The sequence below is a fragment of the Ailuropoda melanoleuca genome, chromosome 7, assembly GCF_002007445.2.
Source record: "Ailuropoda melanoleuca isolate Jingjing chromosome 7, ASM200744v2, whole genome shotgun sequence".
Classification (NCBI taxonomy): Eukaryota; Metazoa; Chordata; class Mammalia; order Carnivora; family Ursidae; genus Ailuropoda; species Ailuropoda melanoleuca.
The window spans coordinates 9776206-9796510 of NC_048224.1; the positions used below are offsets into that span (position 1 = coordinate 9776206).

Consider the following 20305-nt stretch of genomic DNA (forward strand, 5'->3'; position numbering starts at 1 on the left):
GAAATAACAACTTGATGAAAATGATCATTTTGTTGTACATAGGTGTTCTAAAATTTCTTGGTGTCTTCAACAATTAGATTTTGTGGCTGAATCAGAGTACTTAAAGATACATGGTAAGGCCAGACTCACTGCAAGGGCCAGATGCTATTGACATAAACATGGTCAAGATGAAAAGCTGGACAATTCAAAGATGGTCAAACTTCAACAAATCACCAAGAGAATAAAATTCTTGATCAAGGAAATACATCATCCTCACAATAAACATTTCCAACATAGTTGAAAGAGGTTCACTGGGGAGAAGTGGCCTTTCAAAACCATTTACTATTAAAATCCAGAGTTTAAACCTTATTTTGAGTTTCTCTTAAAAGCTATGATCCCCCTATCAACTGGTGAATGGATTAAAAATATGGCATATTACATATGATGGAATATTATTTGGCCATAAAAAGGAATGAACTACTGATATATAGTACAACATGGGTGAACACTGAAAACATTATGTAAAGTAAAAAAAAATAAAAATAAAAACCAGTCACAAAAGACCACATATTACAGGATTCCATTCATTATGAAATGTTCAGAACATAAAAATCCATAAAGACAGAAAGTAGTTAGTGGTTACTCAAGGCTTGCAGGGATAGCTAAAGGATTTCTTTTTGGGGTGATGAAAATGTTCCAAAAATGACTATGATGATGGTTGCATGCAATTGTGAATATACTAAAATCTACTGAATTGTACACTATAATGATAGAATACATGGTGTATGAACTCTATTTCAATAAAGCTGTTTAAAAGGGGCGAGAGACAAAACTCACTGCATCACCTGGTTTCCACTGGTGGCATTAAATTGCCTAACTCATAAGATAGCATTCCCCCGGGATACATAATGTAACATAATATCCTTCTTTAACCTAGTAGGTCTTCAATATGCAAATGCTAAATGAGTGAATAAACAGAAGGCAAACAAAAAAAAATTTCCTTGCTACCTAAATTTAAAAATCCCTTCTACTCTGAAAATATTAAAGCCTAATATATCCATCTAAAAATTGGCAATTATTTTCTAAGTCCATTGCCATTTTTCCTTCAGGAAAATCTAAGATATTCTTAAACAAATTGGGGGGAGGGTAACTCTCAGTTATCCTCAGCATACTAATATCAAGATACTAAAACAAATAAGAGAATTTGTTAAAAATCGACAGTGATGGGGGTGCCTGGGTGGCTCAGTCAGTTAAGCATCTGACTTCATCTGAGGTCATGATCTCAGGGCCCTGGGATCAAGCCCTGTGTAGAGCTCCACACTCAGTGGGGAGTCTGCTTGTCCCTCTGTCTCTCTTCCTGCTCATGCTCCCTCACTCTCTGTCTCTCAAATAAATAAATAAGATCTTTAAAAAAAATTGACAATGATGAATTGTCATGTATACTAGCAAAAACATTCTTCAATTTACTGCAATGAAAAAGTTATTTCTGAAAAAGTGAGGTTTTGGTTTGGGGGGGAAGCAAAGAAGGAAAACCATAAGCTTCTGAGTAAATGTTTATACATGAGTGTGAATGTTTCTATGACTATATGTGAATACATAAACACAAACAGGGAGAAAGAGACATATACACAGGCGCATAAATTTTCACAGACATGGGTCCAACGAGCATCTGTAGTCATTACCTTACGACCACAACCTACAATCAATCGACATGAGGAAGACCCCATTTAAATAATTTAGGAGTTCAGAGCAAAAATCAACAGCGGGATATAGCCAATTATATAAGGAAAATACCCATGCTTCTATGGCATCAAAGCATATGCAGGCTTTGGAGTGCATGTGTTATGTTTTTTTTTCCCCCAATTAAATTAGGCCTATGGTAATACAAGCTATTTTGTTAGGCAATTAGTAATATTAGAGAAACAGGAAATGAAAAGGCATTTCAATTTGGGCAGAAACATTTTATTTTCTTACCTAACAGTTAACAATTAAGATATTCCATTTATTGCCTGTATGCTTACAAATTTTACAGACTACTCACACAGGCAGCTGTGATAATTAGAAAGGAAATACTCTTTCAGTGAACATACCTATCATCTAATTGAAAATAAGGGGTTAGCTCATCATACAAAATAACCCATTTTAACTAAATTCAGTCTACATTTACCAGAATACATAACTTTATATAAGGAGCCAAAGCACCTCTGATATCATATGAATGCTAAGTAATACTCACCTCATTTCACCTTAATGTTGAATCAGCAATTTTGGATTCCATTGATATACATTTTATTCATTTTCACTAATGCAATTTGAAAGGTGGTAATGTGATTACATTTCTCTGTGGCATTCATGAAAACAATTACTAATATAATATGATAGGGAAGACATTAATAAGGAAGGGATTTATAATAAGATGCAAGAAGATTTATAAACCTTTAAGCACTTTACAAAGAAATACTCCTCATTAGGAAAGAAGCAAGACAAGATAAAGCCTTAAGTTCCAGTATTTCAGGAGGCAGCTACGATCCTGGAAAGAATGATTTGCACGATGATCTCATATTTTGGTGACCAAGTGGAGAGGTGCAGGAATAACCTAAGACTTGTCCCAAGTTGTGCCCAAATGTAAGACATTATCCTAACTTGATGATGCCTCTCCTTCCCAGACAGCATGGGAAGGACCCCTTTAAGGAAGGAGTACCTCTAAATCTTGATCCGCTTCCAAAGGAGCTAGCCACATTATTTCAAATGCCAGAGAACAGTAATCAATCCATTTACCAAGCAAAAGCATAAGGTGGGTGACCTTTTAACTAAATTTACTCCTTTAGGCTTATGAAAAGAATTTATCCCAGTGAAGCAACAAGGGAGACAAGTTGTTGCATTTTAGAATGTATCGTTTCAGATGACAAATCTGATTACCCAGGCCAATTGAGGCAGCCTTTGTGAGACTAATAATATCCACGTTTGTTCAGTGCTATGAAGCTTGCATAATACTTCAAATACATTCTCGTATTTAATCATCAAAATCCCCCAAATTAGAGATTTTTCAAACAGCAGAAAATGAGGCTCTGAGATGTCCTTAAATGGCCACAGATAGTAACGCAGGGCTCCTTCCACTCTGCCTGTGTATGAAAGGCAAGAAGCTAAATAATCCCCCTTGCTACCCTCCCTCCACAGTGAGATTTCCTCAGATACTTTTTTTTTTTTAGTTCCAACAGGAGTTTAAAACCGAATAAGAGATGTGGACTAAACTACACTCAAAGGGAGAGGTGTGGGTAAAGGTTTAAGCAACTTGAAAAGGTGAAAAGTAAGCAGTTAATTTATATTAGGATTTTCCATAAAATAGTACATTTTAGACAGAGAAAGCAACTCTGAACAGCCTTCTATGGAGTCTTTAAATGGTTATATTAAGAAAGGCCAAAATCTGAAAAAAGTGACACAAGGTATTCCTAAGAACACTTGGTTCATTTTATATCACCTTATTTCTACCTGTCTTGGGACTGCCCATTAGTAAGCAGTGTATCTCAACAAACATTTTAATGCTTTCCATTGTGCATATATAACTGTACATCATAATTATGCCTGATTATGAAAGACTATGTTTCTTTGCCCAAGAGCAGATATCACCTCAGGAATCATACCTATTACAAATAATAATAATGATATGATGAACAGTCTACATGCCCTCTTATACGTTATTTATGTTAGGTCACTGATTCCCCAAGGGTCCGTGCTGAGACCTGAACTGGCTTCATTAGAGCCTCATATAAATCACTAAAGGCACATCTTGATTTTACCACTGGCTAGAGTCGCCAGAATTTTTCAAGTGAAACCTCTCAGGTAATACATTTTTTAAAAACACAAACACAGTATTATCATTTCTTCTAAAAGGTGGTTTTCTAAAATTCAAAGGGCTACATTCAGATGCTCAGAGAAATATCAAAATTTCTATGGAATCTGTAAGTATCTGAGGGTAAAATGTGCCCCAGAGTACTGAAAAAACATTATTCTCTTTTTTCTTGTAAGGATTAGTTGGTTAAAAGACAAAGAGAGACATATAGAGAAAGATGGCAAAAAACAGACTACCCAGCTGCTAACAAATCCTTCAACTTCACTGAGCAAACAGAGAAACTGTGCAATGGTTGTCAGGAACTCTGAGCTAACTCTTGAAGATTAAGAAATAAATAGAAAGCCTCGTAGAAAAAAAAAAAAAGGAGTCTTCCAGAACAATGTTAATGTCATCTTGGGCATGTGGACTGGGTTCACATGTGTGTCAGCTGAATCAACATAATGGCCTATAACAGCTTCGAAGCAGCTAATATGGTCCATTGGGTCAATAATCCGTGAACTAAGAAGGATTTACTTGATAGACTATAAATGGTTCATAAGAACTCAAAAATCACTCCATCAGATCAAAAATCCAATTTTCGTATGGTGCCTTTCTACGAATTAGCCAAAAGAAAGTAATAGCTCTAAAGGACTTCAAGGTCTATCAGTTAAGAATTTACTTTTTAAAGAACAGTGTAGAGGAGGAAGGATTAAACGCATCTCTCTCTCTCTCTCTGGTGAACCAACCTATTTTAAGGGGAAAAATACATTTTATGGTGGAAAGCTCATGCACAACAGGAAGTATTCATGGGCTTTTCACATTTTCCTATGGATCCTTGAATGTATGGATCCAAACAAATGAAAGCATAAACATACACACGTATCCTCCACCCCACCCCACCCCCCGGATCTATCTCCACTTACCTGCATACATTATCACTAATTACAAAACACTATTTCTAGGATAGCAGCATTTAAAAATGAACATTTATATTTTATTTTTGCTTCTTTGCATAGGTTGTGAGAGTCTGTAGCGTGAGGCACGTGGAGACATTTAAGATGGCATATGGATACTGGCAAATGTTTTCATCTTCACGTGTGGAAAAGCAGGAAAAAAAAATAAACCTACAAAAGGCAAACAGTAGGAACTACAATATGTTTTCCACATTTAAGAGAGAGAGGAGGGGGCTGGCTGAAGCATATATAGCTGGTGTTTACAGATAACTTCAACTTCTGCCCACTCTAGACTACAGAGAAATACCAGCTTTATCCTGTATTTGTGAATTTCATTATGTATTCACACTAGGTGATAGTGGTTGCAGATTAATTTTTTTAAATGTAAGCCATCTATGTGAATAAATGTATTTACTAAGTTTGTGGCAAGGAAGAAAAGCAGAGAAAAATGCTCCAAAAATATAACAGGCTGTAATTAGAATTCTTAATAAGAATGACTTTCTTTCCTAGGGAAGAAAATGTGATCTATCACTTCTCTCTCAAAATGCTATTAGTCTCTCTTCATCATAAGAACAACAAGAAGGAATCTTTTCTCTTTTCTTTTACAGGAGTAACACTGAATAAAATAATAAATGTTTTTACATCAAAGTGTATTAGCTATTGACATAAACTCAATCCTCTTAACTTTTACACAAGAGAAAGAAAAATTCCAATAATTCTGAAATAGACAGATAAAACTTTTCTCTGTGGCTACAGCCATGTACTATTATATGTAACTGCTTATTTTTAAAAGAGCCTTATTGGTGCTCTCAGAAGGATTTTCTTTTATACATAGCTTTATCCTATAATTTTGTCCCTGTTGGGCACGCTGCCTAAATTTAAACACAAACAGTCAAGCAATGAAGAAACATTAACACATTTACTGTGAACAAAAACTCCCAGTTGTACAGTGAAATTTTAATACATTTCAACTTATCTCTTTTACTAATGGGGAGAGTACAAACCCTGCAGGAATTCGCTCTGCAAACTGGTAATTACAGTAGACTCACTTTTTTATAATGCATATGTATAGTCAGACACAAAAACCCTGGCTGCCCTTTTGATGTAGGTTACAATAGGAATGTTTTAAAAATTACGAAAATCTACAGCAATTCTAAAGGAATGCATTATTTCGTGGAAAACTGTCCTTTAACTCTGTATATGGACACAAATAGACATATATTTAGATATTTGCTTTATACACCAGAAGGCACAAGCTTTATCAGCATGTGCTTTCATGTCATTTTTCCCATAATCTTAGTGTATAGAATAAATCCACTTTTTATTTTTTTTACAAAGCTGGATGTGATTTTGAATATCATAATTCATCTCTCACATAAAGATGATATTCTTTCATCTGTCTGGTTTTCCTAGTTTGTCCCCTCTAGTTTCAGGGATTTAAATCTATATTTTGAGTTCTCAGAAAATCCCTTTATTAAATAATTAAGGATTCCAAACCAATAATTTGTCTCTCAGTACAGGCAGACATAACCCCTTGACAAAAAAGACCCTTGTATATACCTGCACAGAACAAGAACCATATACTCTAATATTAATACCAGTAGTGCAGAAAGCTGACAGAAATGAAGCAAAATCTGTTACTATTCACATCACTTGCTAGACACTTTACATTTATCTGTCAAATTTTGGTTGCATAATAACTTTCTTAAAGAAATTGAAATCTGATAGAATGCTAAGAGGCTATCAATGTATAATTTACATTAAAATCATGTTGCTAAGTATTGGCATACTGGGGAAAAACAAAGGCAGAGAAATCTTTTGAGTAGACATAACGTGGAATATTTTGGGAATCTCAAAATAATAAATTAATTATTAAAAAATTAATTAATTAAGTGGCTAAAATGTGTGTGAGTGAATAACACCTACAAATTCCAGGGATATCTATCTGAAAATAGACACTATATAAAAAAAAAGGAAAAGAAAACAGACATTATAAAATTCACATAATCCATAAAATATATAGAATGCATTACCAAAATATGCAAGTTGCTGTGCAGAAATCATTTCCTGGTCATCTGAATTCAGGTAAGAGTGACAAGAGTAAAAAGTCTCAATCAGCTTGGCTGTGAAAGACTCCAGTAACCATTGTAAGAAACATTTAAAAAAACTACCTTATTTTAAGGTTGCATACCTAGCTCATCTTCTAGGCAATATTAGTAACATTCTAACTTTAGGTCTCTCTATCAGTATAGAAAAGAATACTTTCTTCTCTACCATTACCATTTTTCTGCTCCCAAAATCGACTTACACACACAGACAGACACACACACAGACAGACAGACAGACAGACACACACACACACACACTGTGTACCTGAAGCCAAAAAAAGGAAAACCAGACTCATCACAGTTCATGAGCCAGGCCCTAGCCCTGTCACAATCAATGTATAATATCCTTTGGCAATACTTACTGCTTCTACCTAGCAATGAAATGCCACACTCCCCATTCTTTAAAAAGCCAAGCACCAAAATATATTTTCTTTGATATTCTTTCTTTAAAGTCAGTATTTTGCTGCTGCCCCTGTTCTTCTCTGATCCGAGTGTGACCAAAAATATCAAGTTGTGGCTTTAATATGAAGAAATGAACAGGAGTACACCTCAAGGATGACTACATGTAAAACTGCAGCCTCAAGAATCCATTCACACTATATAAACACAACTAAACATTAAAGAGTAACACTTTTAAAATGTATGTGGTCTGTCATAGCGCTTTCATTCTGCTAAATTTATTACCCCAAAGACAAGGCTAGAACTTGTAAAACACAAATATGCCATCTGCTCCCTCCTAACTAAATTTTGAATGCAAAACGATCAGGGATAGGAGTTTAACGTCAACCACATTCAAATGATTTGAAGGGTTAAATCCTAACTTGTGCTACAGTCATTTACAACTTTCTCAGGGTCAAGAGTAAGAGGAACAAATTCAAAATTCTGATTCCCTTGCTGCAAGACACCCTGATAGCTAAGAACCAAAGCCTACCATACAACAGCCTTCAATGCCAAACACGCACATCCTTCTAACATCTCCAAATGAACAGCTCCCTCAATTTGTCTTTCAGTAAAGGTGAAAAGTTGGTTGAGGGAGTCAATTTGAATTCCCTGTACAGACTAATGAAATCTTCTCAATCTGCTTTCTTGCTCTGGAAAGGAAAGAAATGGTCAGACTATTAAAGAATCCTGGTTAGTAGGTGAAGTAATACATGAAAAAGAGGTAATATATTAAGATGTTTAACACTTTCATACATTCCAACTTTTCTTTAATGAAATGATTCAGAAGGTACTGCTATATGTTGTGGTGTCCCCACCTCTTCAGCACGATCACCATCAGACAAGTCAATACACATTATCGGAGGACTGGATGATCAAATACACACAAACTCGCTCTGTTGGTCTACAAAGAATGATAAAGGAAGACAGCAGCAACCAATAAAGTTTTGCTGCATTTATCACTCACCCACATTCAGAACCCTGATGTATCAGAAGCCTATGCCTGGTCTACACTATGTATTTTGAATAATTCCAGAGGGACCCTAAGTAGATGACCACAGACCACAGGCACTGCTCTTCATAAAACTGGACATCCATGGCGAACAAAAACAAAAAACACAAGAAAACAGAGTACACGCCATATTTCTGCAAAGTGCCTCACAGTGTTGTAAGATCACTATTTCTTAGACTATTTGAACAATTAGTATGTTCCACTTGGGTTAACCCATAAATAGATCAGGAAAGCACAATTCAATATGATTTAACGGAAACAGTATCTTAATACCTATAGAGCTGGCAGTGAACACGTTTTAATATTTTATGTTTGATCATCTCCAGTAAATGTGGAGCTATTATTTTAATTGTAAAATATATTACCTGCGTTCAAGTTAACACCAAAGCATAGCTGCCAGATGGTATGCCTTGTATATAAAAGTAGGAGTGATAGAATTTTAAGTGGGTATATACTTGCAGTCTTATTTTCCTTTAGACAACTAGTCTACAGATACATTCAGCTTTTTGCCTCTTCATCAGATACTAACAGACTTTAGAGTTAGACTATATAATGCTTATTTAGCCACACTCTAATTGCCAAAACATCATTTTCGGTATTTACTTCCATGCAAAATATTTTTGATTCTGTGTGCCAGTTCACTGAAATAGAGATTTTTTCCCCCCAAATTAATCTGCTTAATTTTAAAAAGTTAATGATGAGGAGGAAAAATCCTCTGGTGCCAAAGGAAGTATAGAGTGGTAGTGTTGTATCAACTACTAAAGCTTGTTTGTGTGTGGGGCTATTCTGTTACACCAGAGTTAATAACTTAAGACTCTGCACATGGCTGTCAGATATGTTACCTTTATGTCTGAGAACACAAAACATATAAAGAGGACGGGGTGAGGAATGTAAAACATGTACAAATAGTGCTTCCAATATGAAACTACTTCTTGCTTTCATTTGAAATCACAGAAAATGGGTTGGTGCATCTTTTCTTTTATTGTTTCAACACTGTAGACAAAGCAAGGGGAGTTTACAATGAAGGTGAGGTTTATCAATGTGCTGAGAAAACAAAGTTTCTTAGCACTATCTCATCCTCTTTTGCTATTGCCCAAATGCTTCCACTTCTTTAAAAAACAAAGCAAAACAACTCATATCTATTAAATATAAAAGAGAACAGATATATGTAAGAATCATCCATGGCACCCTGCAGAAGTACAGGTTGCCAGGACCACACTTCAGAATTAATGAATTAGCATCTCAAACACCATGCATGACCCCCAAAGGGAGCACCTCCTAGAATTTCACACCCTGGGCACCTCAGTGGCCTCACCCTAGTCTCAGCCCTGGAAGAGTTTATATTAGTGTGGTACCCCAAAGATGCTTGGGAATGGTCCCCTTTGAGAACTAGATAAAAGACATAAATGCAAGAAGATGCTCTGCTTGAAGGACTTCAGGGGCGAAGGGAAACCCCAAACTTGTTTCATATCCCTCTGGATACTGTGAAGGAAGTAAGCAGTTTCCTGACAAGGCCTCAGGAGCTTTTCCAATGTTAGAAAGCAGGGCCTCTCACGGGAGCTGTGGTCCCAGCCAACTGTTGAAGCAAGATCCCATGACATACCCCTGAGCCTGAAACTGATGGAGGGGGGAAGAGGAAGCTAGAAAGGGCCAGGGTCTGGGTGCCTAAATGGCTATCTGTTTGCATTTTAAATGGATGCAGGCAAGAGACATGAATGATTCATATGACTAATCAATTCCCTTAGTAATTCCCTTCCTCCCTTCTGCCACCACTCACCAATTTTTCAATATGCATTTAAGAAAGTAGAGAGTTTGCCTACAACTGACAATGACTGCAGTTCCTTTCCCTATAAATGGAAGTCAGGTAATATCTGCACATTTTGAAAAGTAATGTATAGGAAAGTGCCCCTCCAACATATCTGCTCAGCAATGCTTCTCTTCTTCCCAGTCCCCTCCCTTGTACATAATCATCAAAGTCTGGAGTCATATACAGCAATCAAGTTTTGACATACTTAAAAATTTCCAAGGACAGGGTGCTAATCTGCTTTCATATTTTTTTTTTGTCATTCCAAACCGCTTGCAGCAACTAATCCTTTGCTCCAGACCCTTATGAATACAAAGCAGGTTCGTCTCCTAATTTACAGTAATTGTAAGTGAATTGGGCCAAATGGCTCCCAAACTGATTTTTGAAAGACTGATATGCCCTCTTCTGGCTTCTTATTTAAGAAAAAAATAAAACAAAAATGTCAGTTTATTAGGTGCATAAAAAATGTGAGATGAAAGGTTGTCTGTTGATTTACTATATTTACTACTGATAATTTTAATTACTTAGTAGAGATTTTCACAGGTAAGTGATAGTATTTGGAATCCCCAACAGTATAAAAGGTGAGGATACCTTCCAATGACACCATGCTCAGCAAAGGGGCTTTCAACGAATTTTTCCCCAAGTCAAGTAACAATGCTGAAGAGGATATAAACTGCAGGGACAGGGGTCAGAAAAGTAAAAGCAAAATATATGTACCCACTAGCAAAATATGAGAAAAAGTCCTCCCCTTGGTACCACACACACCATCAGCGCGCCCCACTGTATGCCCACGCAGGCCTGCTTGCACAGCTCGGGGCCGACAGCAATGCCAATTAGTGTCAGTTGTGATGGGGTTTTAGAGACACAGCCCTTTGTCTTAGAGGAAGTGGGCTGCAACCACCAACTTACTGTACAGAGGCAACCTAACAACCCATTAGGTGGAAATGACTTTTCAGCCACTTCCTCCAGGGACTACATCAGAAAATGATGGCTTAGACAGATGGGAACATTTTTACATTTCTGTATTAACTGCATCCAGGAAGGTAGATTTTTATCATTTAATGCTTCCCAATTCTCATTTCATCCCCTTCTCTCCTCTACGTTATTCCTTCATTCCCTATAATATCGATATACAATATTACCTAATAAAATGATGAACTTTAGAAATAGAGGGAGCTGTCTCTCTGCATGTATTAAGAACATTCTATGGGTCATCCACTAAAATTTTTGGGAAGCACTAATAACAAGATATCCATTACTGGAATATCGCTCTGGAACAGCATTCTGTGTTTTGAAAAGCTGTTGATGATTATCCTTTATACCTGCAGTTGTCAAACTAGTATTAGATTTGATTAAATCTATTAAGATGCAAAAGCAATCCACCTCCTTAGTCCAGGAAAGGATGAAGTCAGGCACTGCAAACAGGAATGTTCACACTTCTGTTGCAAAGTCAAGGCTGGGGCTCTAATCCAGCATTATACCCAGGTGCAAGGGTTGTGACAGGGCTAAAAGTAACATTTACTCCCACTCATAGCATCAGATAGAATACTAACACTACACAAGAATACTTACAATCTGTTAGAATTTTTAATTTCATGTTCTTTACAATGTGAATTTAAAAACACACATTTATTAAATACTACCCATGTAAACAAATACTTGTTAAACATTTAATAATCAGGTTTGTCCTAACTAATCCACCATAAAAATCATACTCTTTGTCCATGTGCAAAACTGCTTCGTTGAAGAATATCATTTTCAAACATTAAATATCCATAGTATACATAAACATTATTAGCAATAAGCAGACCTCAAACATTTTTGTAATAGAGGTATCCAATAATCAGAACACCCTTTTTTGTTCAAGATAATCCAGGGCAGATAGAACCAAGAGGATGGAAGTACATCTGGCAGTAACAGGAGGTTTTTCAGTCATGTTTTATTTTAAGGGGGCTTCACGAAAGCCAATACCTCAAACATCACCTTATTGTTGCTGCCCCTATTAATACAAAGCATGAGGGATGTAAATTTTTTCTTGAAAATTCTTCTGTTTAGGTCTTCTTAAAAACCTTTCTCTCAAGCTCCAACAAATTAGACGTCCTATAAAACACCTAATATGGAATATTGTCATAGTTCCGATTATAACATGTTTATAATTTTCATATAAATTGTTAATGTTTTCCTTACTCAAATCAAATATAAGAAGATACAAAGGTACATGAATTCTAGTAAATAAAATTTTGGTTTGTATATTAAATAAAATCTTACAAAAATAATAATAAAGGTCTCAAGTTTTATTTGACTTGGATGTTGATGAAACAGTTTTTTTTCTTGTTCAAATTAGTTCATGATTTTGAGAGCATTAACACTTTTCTTGCTTATTCAACAGAAATATAACATTAAAAGCAGATATCTGGGCTCGATCTTAAAACACCTCTCTCAGTCTTTCTTCCTTCCTCTTCTGGAACTGGTGTGTACACAGTGTTTTTTAAAAAAGAAGCATTTTATAAAAAAGAAGGAATACTGTTATTTTTCATTATATTCCAATACTTTCATTTTATAAAACACTTAACTGCTATGTTTGTTTTTAAAAAGCTGCACGACATCATTTGAATTCAAAGCAAAATTCATAAAACTTCCTTTAAATATAACAAATCCTTATCAATAAAAAGGATTTTGAAAGATAGTGGTGATAGCTGCACAATGTTGTAACTGTACCAAAAGCCGCTGATTGTACACTGTGAGTGGTGAATTTTACATTATGTGGATTTTACCTTAATAAACAAATAGACCTTGTAAAACAAAAGATAAAAATATTTCTGGTTGTCAGTCTGTTTTTATGTGTTTTAGTTAAATGAATAAGGACTATATCAAACAAATCTCCCCATTCTTGGGAATTACAAAAATAGAGAATAAATTTTCTTAATGGGCACATCTTCTTCAATATAGACTTCATAAAACATCTTCTCACACACGTCAAAAAACAAATCATTATTTTAAAAACAGCACACTCAAGACTTCCACTGCTTTCTTTAAAACAAGCTGAACAGGCTCTGTCGATATGAGAAGTACCAGTTCACTAGAAATAAATGAGTAAGAAGAATGAAGAGACGAAATATCCTACTTTAAGATCGTGTTTTTAAGAATATATTATTTTCTTTGCATATTTCATATCCTGTCTGGAGAGTCTGGTAGTAATATTGGCCAACAATTCTCCTTCTCATGTACTTACTATATACCACACACTGTTTTACACACTCCACACAGAAAGATTCATTTAACCCTGAAAGTTACCCAATTAGGAGGGTATCACACTATTTTTATCTCTATTTTATAGGTAAGAAAACCAAAGCACAGAGACAAAAACTAACCTTCCCAGGATTCTAACTCCTGCCAAATCTAGTCCACCATCCAGGCTATAAACCATAGACTTTACTGCCTCCAAGTTTTGAAATCTTTATTTATGTCCCATGACTACCATAAAATAACAAGTGTTACAGGGACACCTCAGTGGCTCAGTTGGTTAAGCATCTGCTTTCAGCTCAGGTCATGATCCCGGGGTCCTGGGATCGAGCCCCACATTGGGCTCCCTGCTTAGTGAGGAAGTCTGCCTCCCCCCCTGCTCTCTCTCTCTCTTGCTCTTTCTCAAATAAATAAGATCTTTTTTAAAAAAAAAAAAAAGTACTACATAATTTTTCCCTTATTTAACATGTAAGATGGACCGAATGAAAGTTTTTCTTACTGTCAGAACCCAAAGTGAGAATTTCAAACAATATGAAATAGGAGTATATTACAGTGCCAAAGCAGACTGGAGTCATGAAAATTAGTATTTTTACAATTCAGAGTACACACTGATATACATATTGATTAGGTGAAATTTAATAAGGAGTTAGTCCAACCTTTCAAGAATGATCCTTTTTTACATCAGCCATTTGGAAGATCCATTCACAGAATGGAAGAAAGGGCTTCCAACTTCAATAATTAGCAAGTTTGGGGTCCTACGTAAGAGAACGGATTATTTATAAACTAGTCTGCATGTGTATTTAGAATGGTGAATAAAGAAATGTACAGAGGACAAAAGGTTGAGAGAATGGAGAAAAATATTTTTTAAAGGGATTCTCTTTAAAGGTAATAATAATTTAAAAAAGAAAAAAACCACCCCAGCAGACTGTGAAGAATGGATTAGAGGGGGACATAAATACTTAAATAAGTATATAAAATGGATTCACTTTGATAAAAGTAAAATGAAACCTCAGAGGAAAAAAACTTGAGAAAATAAAGAGGCAATCATAAAGAAATACAGAGAAAAGGGGGTGCTGTTCCCATGAGGTGCCATTTAAAAGCAACACAGGACCTACTCCATGTTTATAAACCTGGTCATAACCATTTCAACTTTTGTTTGTGAAATTTTTTCTGTTTCAGCCTTGACAGGTGAACACGGGGAGCTGTGATAAAGGTTACACTTAGAGGTGAATAAATAATTTTATTATATTCTTATGAAATACATGTTCAAGGCAAAAAATAATGAGACTGTGCTTTTGGTTATCCTACCTTACTAATCTTGTTAAAAATAATACACAGAGAAGCTAACAACTCTACGAGAACACAGCATAGTGCGCTCACTTATGTTACACAGATGCTTTCATTATCAGAGAAGGTTCTTTTTAAGACTTCTTAATACCAAATGCAATACTTTCCTGCCCGTTCGAGGCAGTGATGACTTTCCTATGGAAAGCCCCATAATATTCTAGTCACAAATACTAGGGATCTAATTTATAAATTAACCAAAATTACACTTTAATAAAAAGTCACAAAACAAGGAAATGAAATCTGGTTCCCATGAAGGTCAGCGTGTAAGCAGTTTTTAAATCACACAGCGTTCCCGGTACCCCCGACGTATTGTTACTACCTTTATCTACTCCCTGGTTTCCAAAAGCCCCGTGGTGGGACTGGCAGCCAGTAGTGACCACAAAGCACTGTTTATAATGAACGAAACTGTAAGTAAGTTCAGGCAACTAATTCATACCAGGGGAGGGCAGGCAAGAGAAGAGTGGAAAGCTGTGATTACCTAAAATCTACCCTTATCCTCCATTGTCCTAAGGGTACTCCTCACTTACCGTGTGACCACGTGAAAGGTGTTGATCTTCCCTTGTAACCACAGAATGATACTACTTTTTACATGGGGTTTTTATTATACTTTAGAGACCATTTGTCTGGAGCCTCACACAGAGCCAGACACATAGTAAATGGTAAATGAAAACTATTATTATGTTTACTAACCTTTATCTTAGACAAAATAAGCATTGAAAGAAAATGTTTCTGATCTAAACAATATATGGCTTCCACACGTGCGGTTTATATGTTTAGATATGCCCTCACCACTTCATACAGAAGCTGATGTGGTAAAAAGAGAATCTGACAGGGGGAAGGAGTCAGGGAGACCTAAAAAACTGAGGTATTACTTCCAAATCTGTCATTCACTAGCACGTGAACTTGAAAGAGGCAAAATTCAAACTCCACTTCCACTTCCTCTTCTATGACAATGTATAAGTTGGAAAATGCTCCAAATTTCCTCAACGCTCTAGGTTTATATGACAATATACTAGCTTTTATCATGTACTTATGCTTCCTAAATGTCACACATCTTCAACCCAAATTTAGTCTATACAGTAAAGGACTGGAATATCTGTTTGCTCCTTTGGTGCCTAGAACACTGTCCTGTGGAATGAAGATGCTCAAAGCAGACTATGGAATGAGAGGCCGCCTGATGTACAGGCTTGGCTGAGCCTAATCACTGATTGGCTGGAAAAAACAGCACCCGGGGGGCCTTTCAGAGCCACTTTTCATGGGTTCAAAGAGCTTTTATAGTAAGTTTTCAAAATGAAGTCATTAGTTAAACAAATATTTTCTGAGTGCCCACTCTGTGCCAGGAACTGCAAATAAAGGTACTATAGGACAGTACCCTCAAGGGATTGAGCCTGCAAGGTAAGTAAAGGAATTATTTCAAGAACAGTTGGATCAACACAGGGTGCTATACCACACAGAGAATGTATCCCTAAACCCAGTCTTCTAGAGAAAGAGACAGCTTCATTGAGGAGAAATGAAGTAGGAGCCTACAGGTCTGAAGGTGAAAAGCAAGCTTGAACTACTCCAAGGCAATATATTTGGAACTGAACTGGAAGACAAACTAAATAAGAGAACACAGAGTCAGGGCACGAACCAGGTATGGCCTGCCAAGAACATGACTGACCTTTAACCTTATATCTTTAGAGCAATGGGGCAAAGTTTTCTATTTCTTTCCTTGTGTTACAGGTAATAAATGTACATGGCTACAAACTCTTTGGGTATCTGGACTATGAAGTTGTAGCCAGAGAATGCAACTTACAGAATTTGTGCCATTAAGCACTTTCTGTTCTGGTTCTTAATTCAGCCTAATATGGAGAAAGATCTTTCCTGCAGGACTGCCAGAAATATCAGCATCCCCCACCCCCACCCTGTCCAGTTCTGCAGTCTTGACTGAATTGAGAGGTATAAAAAATAGATTTGGCTTTGTTTTATTTTTATTGCTCCCTGCTTCCTACTCAGTTGCTTAAGTTGTATTTATTTGAGGATGACAGGCCCTTAAGAGGGTGAGTCATCTCTATTTTATCTCTTAATACCAAATCATTTCTATTCCATATATATTCTAGTTAAACATAATATATATGCCGATCAGTTCTATAGGAAAAGCCTAGCAACACAATATAGATATTACACAGTACAATGGTAAGGGAGAGGGAAAGAGTGGCAAGGACTGAACGCACCATGTAACCGCAACCAGAAGGATTACAGTACAAGAAGATGTACCCAATAAAGCAACTGAAGAAGGATATGCTGAATCTGAAGCATTTTAAATTACACTCATGGAGTGGCATTTGGGAGCCCTCTTTGCTCATCTAATGGTTTTCATGCCCGCCAGATGCATGACTATAATTAGATTCACTAAAACTTGAAAAGAATGGCCAATGAGTAACATTTTTCCTAAATATCCCCAGAAGGAATCTGAAGTTCCCAACAATTTACGTATGGGAAGAAAAAGTAGACTACAGATACGAGATTGAAGGGGTAAGAGTCTCATGAGAAACTGACAAAACACTTAAATGACAATAATTTATCAGGGTTATATGGATCTGTGAACTGAAACAGAGATAGGGATCTCTGAGCAGTTTCTCCAACAGAATTTAAATGGAATTAATGAAGAAGACACGACGTACACCTGAAAGAAGTTTCTATCTGCTCTCAATAGTCATACTCTGCAGCCAACTTAACTCACATTCCAATCCAAAGTATCTCACCTTTCATTGCCTCAGAGTTCAAGAATGCCAACATTCAGGAGACCACACGTGCATGGCGTCTTTCCCGGGGCACACCAGCACATACACACTTAAAATAATTAGTCGTAAGTGCATACCCATTTTCAAGATGATGTATGTATAGCAGACTCTGTTGCTTACTGACACTTAAAAGAGATATTTAATTTGTTGTGATAAAGCAAGGGAAAGTAGCTGTCAGTTAGGCTGCCATTTCTGTCATAGTTTTTAATAATACAGCTCCTGTAATTACACTGTGGTTCTTTATATTAACTCAGTGAAAGCTTGCTTGGTTTTAGCCTGAAAACAATTTATGAAATTATAGAAACAAAATGAACACAGCAGTTCATTTGTTGAAGCAATTATCCAGATCCTTGTCAAAAAAAAAAAAAAAGTACAAGTGAGAGAAGACTGTGATGTGCAAAAAATGGTTCTAATTCTATGCTCTAATATGTACAATATGTCTGTGGTTGTGCTAAATTATGTTAATAAACTGCAGCCGAAATATATTTGTCACAATACAAAGAAAAGGCGCTATCAATCGTCCTGCCAGATACTTTAAATTAGTCACCAAAGGATCCAGCCAGAATTTCCTCTACAACCTGCAGATGAAGAGAAAGGTTCACTGTACAGTTTTTCTTCTAGGACCAGAAGGGTTTTTCTAGTATTCTGAATTATCTGGAAAATAACTGTAAAGTGAACTATGGCACAAATGCCATTTTTAAGTGACATTTAAAAATCTAACCCTAGACACCAATTTGATGTTATTTTTGAGTGGTTATCCATCAAAACCCAGGTTCCAAAGCAGCTTCTAAGAAGGGGATTTAGGACACTTGTTGCAAAGAGGGTGAGAGAATAAGACCATCAAGTGATGTCAAGGTTATTGTTTAAATAATTGCATGAAGACCAAAACCAAGTTCAAGGTGAATAAAGTCTCACTTCATACTCTATTAAGGCAAGAAGTCCCAGTTTGTCTGCGTTTAGTCAATGAAGAATAACTTGTAAGAGCAGCATTGTGAAGCTATGTCATCCAAGTTTTACTAAGAATGTTTCAAATCTCTGAAATAACAAGTCAATTTTAAATATTTTACCTGCAGAAAAAAAGGAACAATTGTTGACTTAACTAGAAGTTTTCAAAATTCTTATACATGTACATTTATCACATAAATATTTCCCAAAGAAATAACAGCTCAAGGAAAAACATTATTTCTCCATACTAAAATAATCTAACCTCTTTCTTCTAACTAGACCACAGAACTTTAATAAAAGCACGTTACCAAATGTTTCCTTTTAATTATTTTAATAGTTAATTTGCAGGAGGTGAAAAAGAGAACAGGGATCTAACACTAAAATAAAATGAAGTGCTAGAAACAGAAGCAAAAAAAAAAGTCCAAGCTCAAATTGTGAATTGTGCAAAGTGTTATACGCAATAAAATGTGGATGCCGTTCTTACTCCCCACATCTGGAGATAGTTTAGTATACCGATTTCCAGAAACCAAGCAATCGTCCAGGCTGACTAGCCCCTTTCATTCACAAATAAACAATTAATGAAATGGACAACTAATTTTCCAAGTGTTCATATTCATTAGGCTGTTTCCTGAAATTAAGTATCTGCCTCATGATATAATACTGTACACATTAAACAGTCTACCACCCCTACCCCTTCCCCAGCTACCTTTCTCATATCAAATGTAGAGAACTAGGCATTTGTATTTCTCTTCACCTTCCTTATAATACACAAGGATTTGAAAATTACATTCCCTCAACTATGCTGAATAAGTACAAAATATTAAAATACAATGAGATCCCCTCACCATTTCTATTCTCTACAGAATTTCTATTCTCATGGCTCCATTGATTCACTAAGTATTTATCAAACACCTACTATGTGGAAAGCAGAATTCTAAACCCTGACCTGTAAACATAAATACGTCCTCAAGGAATTTACAACTGAGTAGGGAGATAAACCTGACCACAAATAACTATACTATAAAGTAGAATGTGATCAGTGTGACAAGAGAGGCATAAACAAAATGCTTTAGGGTTCAGGGGAGAGAGACTACTTCTTCTGAGGTAATGAGAAAAGGCTTAGTGAAGGAGGTGGTTTGGAAGATGGATAGGCTTTCAAGAGGCACTGGACTCGAAGGTCCTCAAGGTCAGAGACCATGTCTTGTTTGACTTGGCATAAACCCCACACCTAGCACAGTGTTGGGCCGTCAGCACCATGAGAAAGCTATTTAACTGAATTCAACAAGCCAAGACGGGGAAAGAAGATCAACCCAAGAAGATGGACGAGTTCTCCTAATGGCTGCAGAACAGCATGTGCTTGCTCAGAGACCACGCGAGCTTTAGAAAAGAGTATACCTGAGAACATAAGGTTAGGAAGGCAGTCGGAAAAACAAATTTAGACCAAAATAAAATATAGCCAACAAAATTTATTTTAAATTTGTGAACCACAAAGAACACTGAGAATTTCCCAGGGTAGGAATAATTAGTAGAACCATACACCTGTTGTGCAAGTTTAAGGAAGAATAAAATCAATGTAGTTTTCAACTTTAAAATGCAGAGCCACACAGTAAAGAGAAATAGACTACATTAAAGAAATAATGAGGAACCCACAAACTTACTGACCATTATGCCGACAGTGTGCTTTGCAGGCCAAGAGAAGCTTCCATTATATGGGTGAAATCCAGGAAAATATTCCTTTAGCAAACTTTAAGTTTAAAAGAAAACTGAAATCAAAGAGAAAGACAGCCCCAATTGCCATGTGTTGTTCAGAATCGGTGGTGGCAGCAGGGTGTGGAGCATTCCACCACTACTACTCAGACTCCTC

The 20305-nt window shown here is 36.2% G+C and overlaps 1 protein-coding gene across 11 annotated transcripts in view; it reads right to left on the reverse strand.

Annotated features, from left to right (window-relative positions):
* BNC2 (basonuclin 2) overlaps positions 1 to 20305 on the reverse strand; it is a 417234-nt gene that overhangs the window by 156541 nt on the left and 240388 nt on the right. Inside the window, exon 1 of one of the 11 annotated variants that reach the window (XM_034663951.1) lies at positions 20104 to 20126. The exons of the other annotated variants lie outside the window; for them this stretch is intronic. Within the exon in view, the coding sequence (XP_034519842.1) occupies positions 20104 to 20106 (3 nt within the window). The 5' untranslated portion in view covers positions 20107 to 20126. Of the gene's footprint in view, positions 1 to 20103; positions 20127 to 20305 lie in introns of those variants that run through there. 11 annotated transcript variants of the gene reach the window in all.